The 12,512-nt window shown below is 39.9% G+C and overlaps 1 protein-coding gene across 5 annotated transcripts in view; it reads right to left on the reverse strand.

Annotated features, from left to right (window-relative positions):
- Immp2l (inner mitochondrial membrane peptidase subunit 2) overlaps positions 1-12,512 on the reverse strand; it is an 867,453-nt gene that overhangs the window by 771,923 nt on the left and 83,018 nt on the right. For all 5 annotated transcript variants that reach the window (XM_076550737.1, XM_076550738.1, XM_076550736.1 and 2 more), the window contains exon 4: positions 9,924-10,027. In XM_076550737.1, the coding sequence (XP_076406852.1) occupies positions 9,924-10,027 (104 nt within the window). The remainder of the gene's footprint in view (positions 1-9,923; positions 10,028-12,512) is intronic.

The following is a 12,512-nucleotide window of genomic DNA, read 5'->3' on the forward strand; positions in this document are numbered from 1 at the left end:
TAGAAACTTTTGAGATTTATTTCTAAATGTCACAAACTTTTAAAAAGTAACACATTTATACTATAATACGTGCATGAGCAAAAGTAAAAAGTAAGCACAGGAAGACGAAAATTAACATAGTAAAATTTTAATACAGTATTCTGGATACAAGTAGAATAGCACTAGGTAAGGACCGTAGTTACCTCAGACCTGTGAGGAAGGGTTGAGATCATCCAAGGATTAGGATAGCCACTTCACACTTTCATCAGTGCCGACCAAAAGCCAAAACAATCTATTATGGAAACTATAGGACTAACTTTCCATGTTCATCAATTATTTTAAGGTGATCTGTCCTCATTAAGTGGCAGTTGAGGTAAGTCCAACACAGAAAGCCCTTACAAAGACTAAGAACCAAACAAAAACTTGTTTCTAGCCTTTGTTTTAGGTCACCTTAAATTTAATTTGCTTTTATATATTTGCTAACATTCATGTACAAATTCTTTCAGGCCGAAGTTTTAGCTTGGAAATCTTGCCAATTGTATGTTCACCTTCAGAAACTGCGGATGGGATGTAAAATGAATAAATAAATTTTTAAAAAAGTGTTGCCAGCATCTAACTACTTTGGCTATCACTCTTAGCTTCCTAGCTTGATAGCCTATGATGTTTACCAACTGAGGGAACCAAAGGGAAATGATACCAAATATCACCTTGACATGTGTTTCCTTCCCTCTTGTATCTTTACCAGGGCTTTGTGAATATTCAAATGCCTTTAAGCAACCCTACAAGGCCGTTTCTCATTTTTCTAAAAATGGACTTAGTTTGAAATATACTAGTATCATAAAGCCAGAAGTGGGAACCAGTTCTTTCCTGATCTTAGTGGCCTACCTTTAGCTATGGCTACATATCCTGCTAGTGACTTCCAAACTACACAGGGTAAGTTCGCATGCCTACACCACAGTTTATTCTGATTCTGCTGTATTTTCTGCTTGATACCTACACTACTTACTGTTTGAAAACCATAATTAATTCTGTTCCCATTATTACTGAAACTAATTCAAAATACTACTCCCTAGATTCAGGAAAGACAGCTGAGTGGTTAAGAACACTTGCTACTCTAAAGAAGGCCTGAATTCAGTCTCCAGCACCAACACCAGGTAACTCACAATTTCCTGTAACTCTAGTTCCAAAAAACCCAACATCCTCTTCTGGCCTCAACACACACACACACACACACACACACACACACACACACACACACACACACACATTGTTTTAGAATATGCTGTTCCTCAACATCCCCTTACATGTAACATTTCATGTGTACTTGGAGACCCTCCATAATGCTGTCTTGCACATAGTCCTTGTTTTCCTTTTCAAATCAAGTAACGTATTCTTGCAAACTGTGCTACTCTGCCATGCAAACAGAAACAGTTGTAAGTGTGCAGTATCTCCTAGAACGCTGCCTATACAACTTTCTTTTGTGACAACTTCTATTCATTTCTCCTAAGACGTAGTATTTAAAAGAATGGGATGAACAAAAGCTATGGATAGCTCCTATAGTGATATTACCATAAAATCTCTATAATTCAAAATTGAAATTTATGATCATTGAAACATTTTGAAGCTATAATTTGTCTCTGAACTATGAAAGTGTTTTATTGCATAATTAACTGTACAAGCATTGTGTAGGCAGTTTATCCTGCTCAAGGAAACAAATTGCTATTAAGGCTTGCTTTACAGACAGCAATTCTGTATGCACATGAACAGTTTTTTAAAAATCAGTTAAATCTATGCCAAATAACAGCAACAATGCTGCACCTCACTTTATTTTTCCAGAAAATTATCATTTGCAAATACACTTAGTAATGAAAATAAATGACTATGGGTAATGTAAAGTGCCATGAACTGAATCTCTTCAAAATCAAGTGAGATACTGGATTCCATTCCACAGCATTTTACTGTCAATTACCAATGAAGAGCTAGAAACTTGGGCCCTTCACCCTAATAGTCCTGCTCTACAAGCTGTAGCCTTTCAGCGTGGACAAAAATTACCTTCAAACTCAGAAAAAAATATTTGTTTTAGACAAAAATAAATTCAGAACGAGCACCAACAGGTAGAACAATAAGTGTATGCAGTTATATTTTCCAAGCTCAACCAACAACTGGCTTTTAATACAATTATAGGTCATTAGTCAGGCCTTTCATTGCTCTGGGCATTTGTTTAAAAGTATGACTTTCCTTTTTTAGCAAGCTCCAATTAATTTCCCTTGGTAGGTCAAGGGACCTTTAAAGATTTACAAGATCTTAAGACATAAGAAAATGAGAACCTATCTCTTTTTTTTCCTTCCCCCACAGGCTCTACTCTATTTCACTCGTTTCTCCAGCTCAAATCTCTGTAACACTGCTCACAGGTATTGCAGGAGATGTCGTCACCACCTTGGCCATCTGTCAGAAAGTGGCAATGTTTAACACGTCACAAGCCAGCTGCTGCGGTTATTTCCACACTCTAAGCTCATAATAAAGTCCCGGGACTATTAATAAAGAGACTACATTTTAAGAATCATCATATAGGCATTTTGCTTCAGAAATAGGAATGAAGAAAGATATGTATACACACCAGTGTTACTGACCTTGCCAAGAATTGGTAAGCTGCTCAGCTGCACCATTACAGCACACACAGAGAGGCCTCATGATGCTTAAATATGATACTTAAGTGGACAGCTTTGGTGCAGCATACCACCAGTCGCTGGCCTGCTACTTACTTACTCTGTCCTTAAGCAAACAACTTATGCCCTGTAGACCTCGGTGTTCTTGTCTATAAACTGAATATAATACTATTGCCCTCTTGTGTTTTTTTCAAACAAGGACTGTTATAGTTTGAATGTGAAACAGATCCTCTCAAGCTTGTTTTGGAACACCTGGTCCTCGGCTGCGGCTGCTGTTTGGGGAAACTTCAGAAAGTGACACCTAGAAGGTTAGTGTGTATTGGTAGAAGTAGTAAGGCAACTCTACGTAGTTAAAAGGGAGGTTTATTTTGTGGGGTAACTTACAAGTAAAGGGATAGGTTACAGCGTGCAGGAAAGGTGTAGTGCAGTCCAGTGGTGTTCTCTGAAGAACTCTGCTTGGGCTACATCCAGCATCCAGGATCCAGGAACCAAGAGAGCCAGCACATCCGGGTCTCAGGTCTTAAGGGCTCCTGTCTTGGCCCTGTCTCATAGGTGTGACAGTTACCGAAAGCCTCAATGGGGGTAGTACTTCCAGGTCAAAGCTGGCACAGCTACCCACTACATCTCCCCCTTTTGTCTAAATAAGAAAGTTCCAACCTAATATAAAACTACATACAATAGGAATGATTATCAAATATTGTCCAGGAGGAATCAGGGATAATGACCTAGACAAGATGGAACTACAACCAACACAAACAATATCAAACAAGAGACACACACTAAGATCCAGAGAAGTCTGGGGGATGGGTAGATGGCAAGTTACAGAGATCATTCCAAAAGGTACCCTATTCTGAAGAACCTGAATCTAATACTTAATATGTTCTAGATAAGACAGAAGATTGTAACTGTAACTCTTTTTTTTTTTTTTTTTTCGGGTTTTTCGAGACAGGGTTTCTCTGTGTAGCTTTGCGCCTTTCCTGGAACTCACTTGGTAGCCCAGGCTGGCCTCGAACTCACAGAGATCCGCCTGCCTCTGCCTCCCGAGTGCTGGGATTAAAGGCGTGTGCCGCCGCCGCCGTGCCACCACCACCCGGCTATAACTGTAACTCTTGAGTCTTTGATCCCATCAAAGACCTGAGAAGGAAGGGACAGACCTTGAGGTGTACAGACCAGCCTGATTTCCAGTCTGTTTTCTGCTTCCTGATCCACTCAAATCAGAGAATGAGAACGCTCATACTGCCTGATCCCAAGTTCTAGCTGCCAATTTTCCCTTCCATAAAGGATCTTCACACATCCGGAGCCAAATTAAATCCTTCCTCTCTGAGGCTGCCTCTTCAGGCCTTCATCACAGCAATGAGAAACAAAACTAATGCAATAAAAAGAATACAGAATGCTTAATTCGGTGACTGAAAATAATAAGCAGACAATACTAAAACTATGTGGCTTATCTTTGGGTGTGATCACCCCAACATTCTCCCCAATGCCTGAGGTTTACCTATTGTGGAGCCAGCCTTTGCTATACAGCATTAACCTTCCTGGCTTTCACCTCAGACTTTGAGGTGCCACATGAAGTCACCTAAGATATACTCCAGGAAAAACAGTACCTTGTATGGCAAAGGTTTAAACCTGGCTTTGTCCAAATAGAAATAAAATGAATATCAGAGGAAATTTAAAATTCTCAACATTTAAAAAGAAAAATAAACAAATGGGATGAAAAGTGCATTGACTTGGCAAGAAGTATCCACACTGTTATCATTTACACAAATGACAGCAGACCCACTGAACATTCCATGCTACAAGAACATAGACATCAAACTGTACGGGTCCGTTTCATGTGAAACCAGAGTCAAATCTCACTTTGTTCTTCATTTTCCATGTGCTTGCTCTGAATTCCATAATGCTAAAAGCAACTACCTACAGATAGTGGTATGAGAACAAAATGAAAGTCAAAGCACTTAGCACAATGGCTAGAGTGGTGAGAAGACAGATGGTAGCATGTGAGAAGTCCCTCACACCAACCTTCCACTACAGTACTTTACACCAACATCTGTGTGGTAGCTGGAATGTAATTGGCCCCCATAAGCTCACAGGGAGTGGCACTATTAGGAGGTGTGGCATCGTTGGAGGAAGTTTGTCACTGTGGAGGTAGACTTTGAGGTTTCCTATGCTCAAGCTACACCCAGTGTCTCAGACCACTTCCTATTGACTGCAGGTCAAGATGTAGGTCTCGCAGCTCCTTCGGCAACACCATGTCTGCCTGCATGCCATCATGTTACTCCATAATGATAATGGACTAAACCTCTGAAAATGTAAGCCACCCCCCCCTTATTTTTTCCTTTCTAAGAGTTGCTGTGGACATGATGTCTCTTCACAGCAATAGAAACCCCAACTAAGACAATCTGAAACCCAGCCCTTCTTCCTTCCTGTCCACCTTTGCTACGCCCACCAGCCGTTTCCCCAAACTGTATAGCTCCCACACACTGTTCCCTAGCAGCTGTAGATTTAGCTTATTTCTGGAAGCCATGGACCCTATTTGGTCACCATCCAAGCTTGTAGGACCAAAAATATCAAAAGGACTTGTTAAGAAAACTGATCCTCTAATCAGTTCCCCTCCTCTTAACCTCTTCCCACTGCCTCCTCTGCCTGAGTCTCCATGCCATTCAGCTGTCACCACTGCTGTGCCTTCCTCAGCAACTCCCATCCCCATTCAAAAGCAGAATGGCCTTGAAAATTGTAACGGTAGAGCATTATTCCAAAAAAAAAACTAGTCAAAGGTGTTAAGTTCATAAAAGAGAAAAGTCACCAAAGAACTGTCACAGACTATAGAGAAGACCAAAGAGAAATGAAAAATAAAATGAATAATATTGGCCCAGGGAAATCTAAAAGATTATTAGTTAAAAGGCTGGTGAATGACTAAGGTATATAGTTAAAAATATTAATATCAATATTATTCCCTACTGTAAGATTTTATATGAAGTGGAAGAGGTGGAAGAGAACTCTCTATACTATTTTACAAGCTTACTTTAGGTCCAATGTTATTTCAGAATAAAACATTTAAACATAAATGTGATTATTCAAGATTTACTGTAAAGCATCTCTATCCCATTGGACTTGCTAGGTACTATATTCTTTCTGAGAAACTGTGATTCTTATGTTAAGCCTATTGCAGTAAGGCCACCACACAGGTTAATAAAAAGTCAATTCCAAGGTATAGAAAATCCACCTTAAGCACTACTATTAGACTGCAAATCCATTAAGAGAGTACAGTGCCACCTACACACATTCAGTAATACTAAGGACTTAATGACAGCAAATGATACTGTGCCAAGCCTTTCATGTGACTGAGTAAATATTCCTTTTGAATTAGCATAACTGAATAATATGCTTAAACAATAACTCCACTAGGACCAACTATTCAAAAAGAAAAAGACAAAGAGATGTAAGGAGACATACTCCAGTGCATACCTGCTCCCTCCTTAGACCTGCCTTTGAAGCTTTAAGAAACAGCATTGGTCAACAAGCTCTCAATAAAACCTCACGCAATAGAAGGCAGTCTACTCTACTAAATCATTTATCTCTGTGATGTGAATTGGATCTCAGACATGGGAAATGGAGAAAGTATTTCATTCTGATGCAGACGGTACATTTATTCACATGTGATTTGTGTCACCGCATCATTAATGTTTTCCTCATTAATAACAGCAACAGAGGGCCAAGTACAAGCAAGCTCAGGAGTCAAGGTCATACAGTCGACCCTTCTCTGGGAAGCAGTTATCACAGAGTTAACCTTGTTCTTTGTTCACACACACACACACACACACACACACACACACACACACACACAAATACTATTAGTACATTTTGTACAAAATTTACAAACTTTCTCTACATGCAACGTCTATTAGTTAACATCTTCCATACTGTGTCCTTTCCTTTATCATCTACCAGCAGTCTATACCTTTACCTTTGGCCTTTAAATATAAACCCACATTCACTGTACTATATTTATTAGAAATTCTACATCTTTGAAGTTATACTATAGGAATTGTTATTGTTCTCACTAGTTTTCAAGCTATATAAATGCTGCCAGCTTGAGCATGAGTTGGCAGCTAACTATTTGGCGGGGCCTGAGAGAGGGTGCAGTTGGTAGAGTGCCCATCACACAAGCATGAAGGTCTGAGTTCAATCGCCAGTGCAGACATAAAGCTGAGCATGGTAATAAATGCACATGATCCCAGGACTGCAGACATGGAGGCACAAGGATCACCGGGCTTGCTAGGCAGCCCCTAGCCACTGAATCATAGATCCCAAGATTCAGTGAAAGTCAGTGTCTCAAAAATAAGGTGAATGAAGAAAGATGGCTCAGCAATTGAGAACACTTACTGCTCTTGCAAAGGCCCTGAGTGTTGTTGGCAGCGCTCACATGCTGGTTCATAACTATCTATACTTCCAGTTCCAGGAGTTCTGACGAACTGCACACAGTAAACATACATACATACAAGTAGAACACTTATACATATAAAACAATAATTTTTAAAATATTTGCTAATGAAATAGAGAAAAATTAAGGAAGACACCCAACACTGACCTCTGGCCTCCACATACATGGGCACACACATGTGTACAGTCACATCCACACACAAATGAACATGCACACACATATCCAGACAGACAAAACAAATCTCCAGAAATGCAAATGTAGTAGAGCTCCAATGCTATACACCACACATTCTGAATACATGAAAGACTGTCTCAGGATTTTTCTTAAATAAAATATACTTCTTTATCTCCAGAGATTATTTCTGTATCAGTGAAATCTGTTCACAACAGTTTATAAGTAAAATGACAAAGTATATTTTATATTCCTCTTAAAATAAACAGGTAAATATTCATTACCATATTTATTACACATTTCTTGAAAAGAGAGCAAGTTCTAATGTAGCAGTGAAAATTACTGCCTATGTTAAAAACCATAGTAGTGCTTTTTGTAAGGAAGCAAATATTCAGCCGGGCGGTGGTGGCGCACGCCTTTAAATCCCAGCACTCGGGAGGCAGAGCCAGGCCGATCTCCGTGAGTTCGAGGCCAGCCTGGGCTACCAAGTGAGCTCCAGAAAAGGCGCAAAGCTACGCAGAGAAACCCTGTCTCGAAAAACCAAAAAAAAAAAAAAAAAAAAAGGAAGCAAATATTCAATGGGCTTGGCATGGATTAAATATATAGGTGAAAGTTTATCACACCAACATCAACCTTTTCAAATGAAGCAATCTATAAATTGTAAGAAAATATAAGGATATTTGTGTAGAAAGCACTTTGCTCATAAAACAAGACAGAAAATGTCATAACATAGCTTTTATAGTACAACCTCAAGCTGAAGAACTGACTATCAAACTCAGTTTCTTTCTCAAACACAGACAACAGCATTGCTTAATAATTATTTGTTGTTCAATAACATAATTCCAACACTAATCATTCTTTTACGTAAATGAGGCCTGCTAAGTGACAAAGCATATGAAATGAAGTTATGTCATTTCTACAAGACAAAGATACAGCACGTAAATGACTCATTAAAAATGCACTTTACCAGCTGGGCATGGTGGCACACACCTTTAATTCCAGCACTTGGGAGGCAGAGGCAGGCGATCTCTGTGAGTTCAAGCCCAGCCTGGTCCACAAGTGAGTTCCAGGGCAGCCAGGGCTTGTCTCAAAAAAAAAAAAAAAAGTACTTCACTTGCAGTAGCTAATTTAACAATCCCAATTTGAATATAAATGTTCATTTAAATTAATTTGTATAATAATTATCAATCACTATAGCAATTACCTAAAAGAGCTGTGTTTTCCTTTAGAAATAAATCATGATATATCAGAGTATTTTTATGGACTCACAACCCTGAATTTCAAGGAGCCATCTCACGGTTTTCAATTACCAATTCAAATTTGCCTGCTTAGACATGGTATGTTTTCCTAAGGGGAGAAAAACACACAGCTGTCCACTTGTTACATGACTTCTTTCTCTTGGGGTGGGTATCCTCTTCATCAAGAACTAAGTGAGGATGTAAACTTGTCAGACCAAAGGCAACAGAACAATGTGTACATGATAGGCTTATTCCACGCGGAGAGGCTTATCAGGAGGTAGCAAAAACAGTGTACTGAATGACAGAATAAGAGTACACTCCAAAGTGTAGACTAACATTAAAGAAAATACTTGAAACCTCGGATGCATTTCAATCCCATCCCTGGCTGCCTGCCATCAACTTCCACTCAAATGTATTTCATTACCCATTTACCAGACGTAGGGAACGTGTGTTTTCAAGCGAACCCTGGGAAGAGCAGCCTTGAAGGAAACACATTTACAGAATATCTATGTCCAGCAGGAAAATCACCAACAGGTAAAGATGAGCAAATTGATACTGGATTATTCCAACTATTAACATTATCATCCAACACGAAAAATCGCATTCTAGCTCATGGAAAAGGAGTGACTAGGAAACAGAAAGCTTCTCACTCAATAGTAGGTTTCACCGTCATGAAAATAAGCAACAATAATTTTCCTACACCAATTGCTGCTCCATGCACTGACTTCCGTAACAGGGCATCATACTAGAACAGTTTTTATAAACAGCTGCAGCCAGAATAAATTAAGCAAGGTCTGCTGCAGTCGGTTAGGTGTGGATTTATTTTGTAAAACAAACAAAAATGTGGACTCTGAAGCACTCAAGCACGTGCAGGGTGTTCACGATGTCACTGAGTCGGTTATGTACACTTTGACATTCCTTTTTTACAACCAACACTTGGGAGACAATTTTCATCCCCACCCAGTCACAATATTTTACAGAGAAACAGCGCCATCTTTTGATGCAAACAAAAGCCAATAATACTAGTTTTTCAAGCTTTTTTTCCAGGTAATTTCACAACACACACAAATGCCATTGAATTTCACATCATAATTATCATTTCCTAAGAATGTTTTCTTTCCAAAAGTAGTAAAACAAAGCGCAGAACTTTGCTTACCGAGATAAAAAAAAAATTGTAAAATATTGCAAAATAATATCAAAAGCATAATTTCTGGTCAGTATTTCATGACACAAAATTTACTAGTCATGTCATTCAACTGATATATATTAAATAAAAAAAAACCTTTCTAGCATTGCTATATGTCAATATGGATTATATTTAAGACGCACTCATTAATTTCATAATTGCCTGAATGTCATTAGCAGTGACTTATCAGTTGAATCCAGATAAACACAAATATCAGTGCAGTGAGTTTCTGAATTACTCACACCAAGGACACGATGTCACCACGCTGTACTTCAAAATTCCTCACTTTCCAGTGGTTCAAAAGCACCACATCTGAAGACTGGCTTCCCCCGGGATTCAAGGAAGGCTACAAAATAAAAAGGGACACATTTGTCACTTGTAATTGTTTGCAGACTTTATGCTGCAGTGTTACTTCATAGCTTGAGCAGAATTCAATAAAAAAATCCTACTATTGTACCTTTCAAACCAATTGCAATTCTGAAGTAAGAACAAATGAGTTTTCAGACAGGCTAACTAGGATTTTTTTTCTGAAAAGAAACAGAATAAATACATAAATAATAAATTACCAACACTTATTTCTACCTCTAAGAGGTACAAAAAAGTTTTATGAAGAATAAAAACACATGCAAAGAGGGACTCAAGTTTCCCAGGATAATAATCTGGTAGTACCTACTCCCACATCATCATTCCCTGTGGAAAAGGAGGAAATAATCTAATGTCAACCAGCCAGACACCCATCTGAAGAACCACCAAGAGTAGAAGGGACAAACATGGAAAAATCACTAAAATACGCTCTTCCACCCTTCCCATCCCTCTTCATCCAAGAGCACGTACCAAAGGGCCTGGTCTCAGTCTGCGGTGAGTAAACGGCCTTCCTCCTAGGATTCAGACAATACTGGCTGTGCCAGAGGATGGATGAAGCAATAACTGAGAAGCACTGAGTTCACCTAGCCACGAAAGTTCCATCCATGAGCTTTGTATTTGGATGGGGCAACAACACCGTCAAAGGATAACAAGTCCAGGATGGAATCGGGGGAACAAAGAATGAGGATGATAAAGAGAGCGTTTCTGACTGAAGATGTGAACTAACAGGAGACGTGGCAGCCGCTGTGATGACAGGGAGGGTTCCCAGGAGCTGAGGCTGTTGGTTTCTGTGCAAGGCTGATGATGCCAGCCAGAGGAAACACACCCAAGACATGGGCAGGGGAACACAGGAAGGGCCAGGCGGCCGTGCCCAGAAACAACAGTGACAAACTCTTTAAGGCTCCTTGGAATTGAGGGCTATGGAGATGGCTCCTGGGTAAAGTGCATGCCGCATGTGCCAAAGGACCAGAATTCAGAACCCCAACATCCACATAAAAGACACAGCTACATCTGCTGTGACCCCAGATCCTCGGAGGTAAGGGAGTAGAGCCCTGGGACTCACTGGCCAGCCACCTCTGCCAATTCAGTGAGCTCCGGGTTCACTGAGAGAACCGGACTCAGAAAACTGAGTTAGAGATATAGAGCCATCCATGGGAGTGTGGTTGACTACTAGGGGCCACATTCTGGAAGAAAACTCTCCCTCTTTAACAGCTATCGATTGCCAATGATTCCTCAGCTAGGGATGGGACCGAATGCCCATCTGCCCTCTCCATGGAATGTCGTCTGGCTTTATGTTGAACAGGTATGTGAATAGCATAAACTAGACTTGATAAATGATTTTTTTAAAGGACACAAAGTTGAGTGGGTGGAGAGGAAGGGAAGGATCTGGAACCAGAACTGTTAAACATGCAGACCCATCTCCTTCAAGGGAAGGAAAGGATGCCTTTTCACCCAGAAGGCTGGAGTGCATGGTGTCTAACAACCTGGTGATCTTTTTGTTATTCTATGGAGACACCATTCATCTGAATCCCCCTAAACCCTGAGTATTGTTTAGGCCCTAATCCTGAGCTTTGTCTCTCAGTGAATAGGACTCATCCTTATGAAAGAGGTCCCAGGCAGCTTGCATCCTCCATCAATAGAATCTATTCTTACACTGATTACAAATCCTTCCTCCTGAGGCTTTTGCCCTGAGCACTGTTGATCAGTCAACAGAACTCATCCTTAAGGCTGAAGGTCACAGGTGCTTTGCTCTAGAGGTGTGTTCTGCAAGGGAGTGTAAGATGTAGCCATCCCTAAAGCTTTGTTGTGATAACAGTCGCATGGAGACATTTTTACAAACTTTTACTGTGTTTACTCTGTAAGAAAAATAAACCGCAAGGTCAGACTCGGAAAGTTTTTGACCCAGCACCTGCTAAAGTGGTGCTGACCCAAGTTTCATCCTTCACCTCATGCCAAATGTTTCCCGGTGAGCCCTGAGGCTTGCAGGGCCCCATGACACAACATTTTCAAAAACCTAATTTTAGAAGTCAGAGGAAAAGTTTAGAAATAAAATAAAATGTCACTTTAAATAAATGGCCAGGTGCAGCGCCATATAACTTTAATCCCAGCATTTGAAAGGCAACCACGGATGGATCTCTGTATTTAAAGCTGATCTATATAATGAGTTCGGGCCAGCCAGGTCTATACAGGGAGACCTGGTTTCAAAAAATAAAAAAAAAAGTGGTGGAGAATAATTGAGGAAGATAGCAGTGTCCATCTCCGGTCTACACACGCACACACACACACACACACACACACACACACACAAACACACACGTATGCCATAAGCATATTTGTATGCATATACAAATACCACACAGATGCAAAAAATATAAAACAGATTTCTGAAATTGCTACTAGGTTTCCTTTAAAGTGTGTGTGGGCAAAGATGTAGTAATTTTATGCAGAGATTTTAGCATGACTTTATT

This window comes from Peromyscus maniculatus, chromosome 14 (genome assembly GCF_049852395.1).
Source record: "Peromyscus maniculatus bairdii isolate BWxNUB_F1_BW_parent chromosome 14, HU_Pman_BW_mat_3.1, whole genome shotgun sequence".
Classification (NCBI taxonomy): Eukaryota; Metazoa; Chordata; class Mammalia; order Rodentia; family Cricetidae; genus Peromyscus; species Peromyscus maniculatus.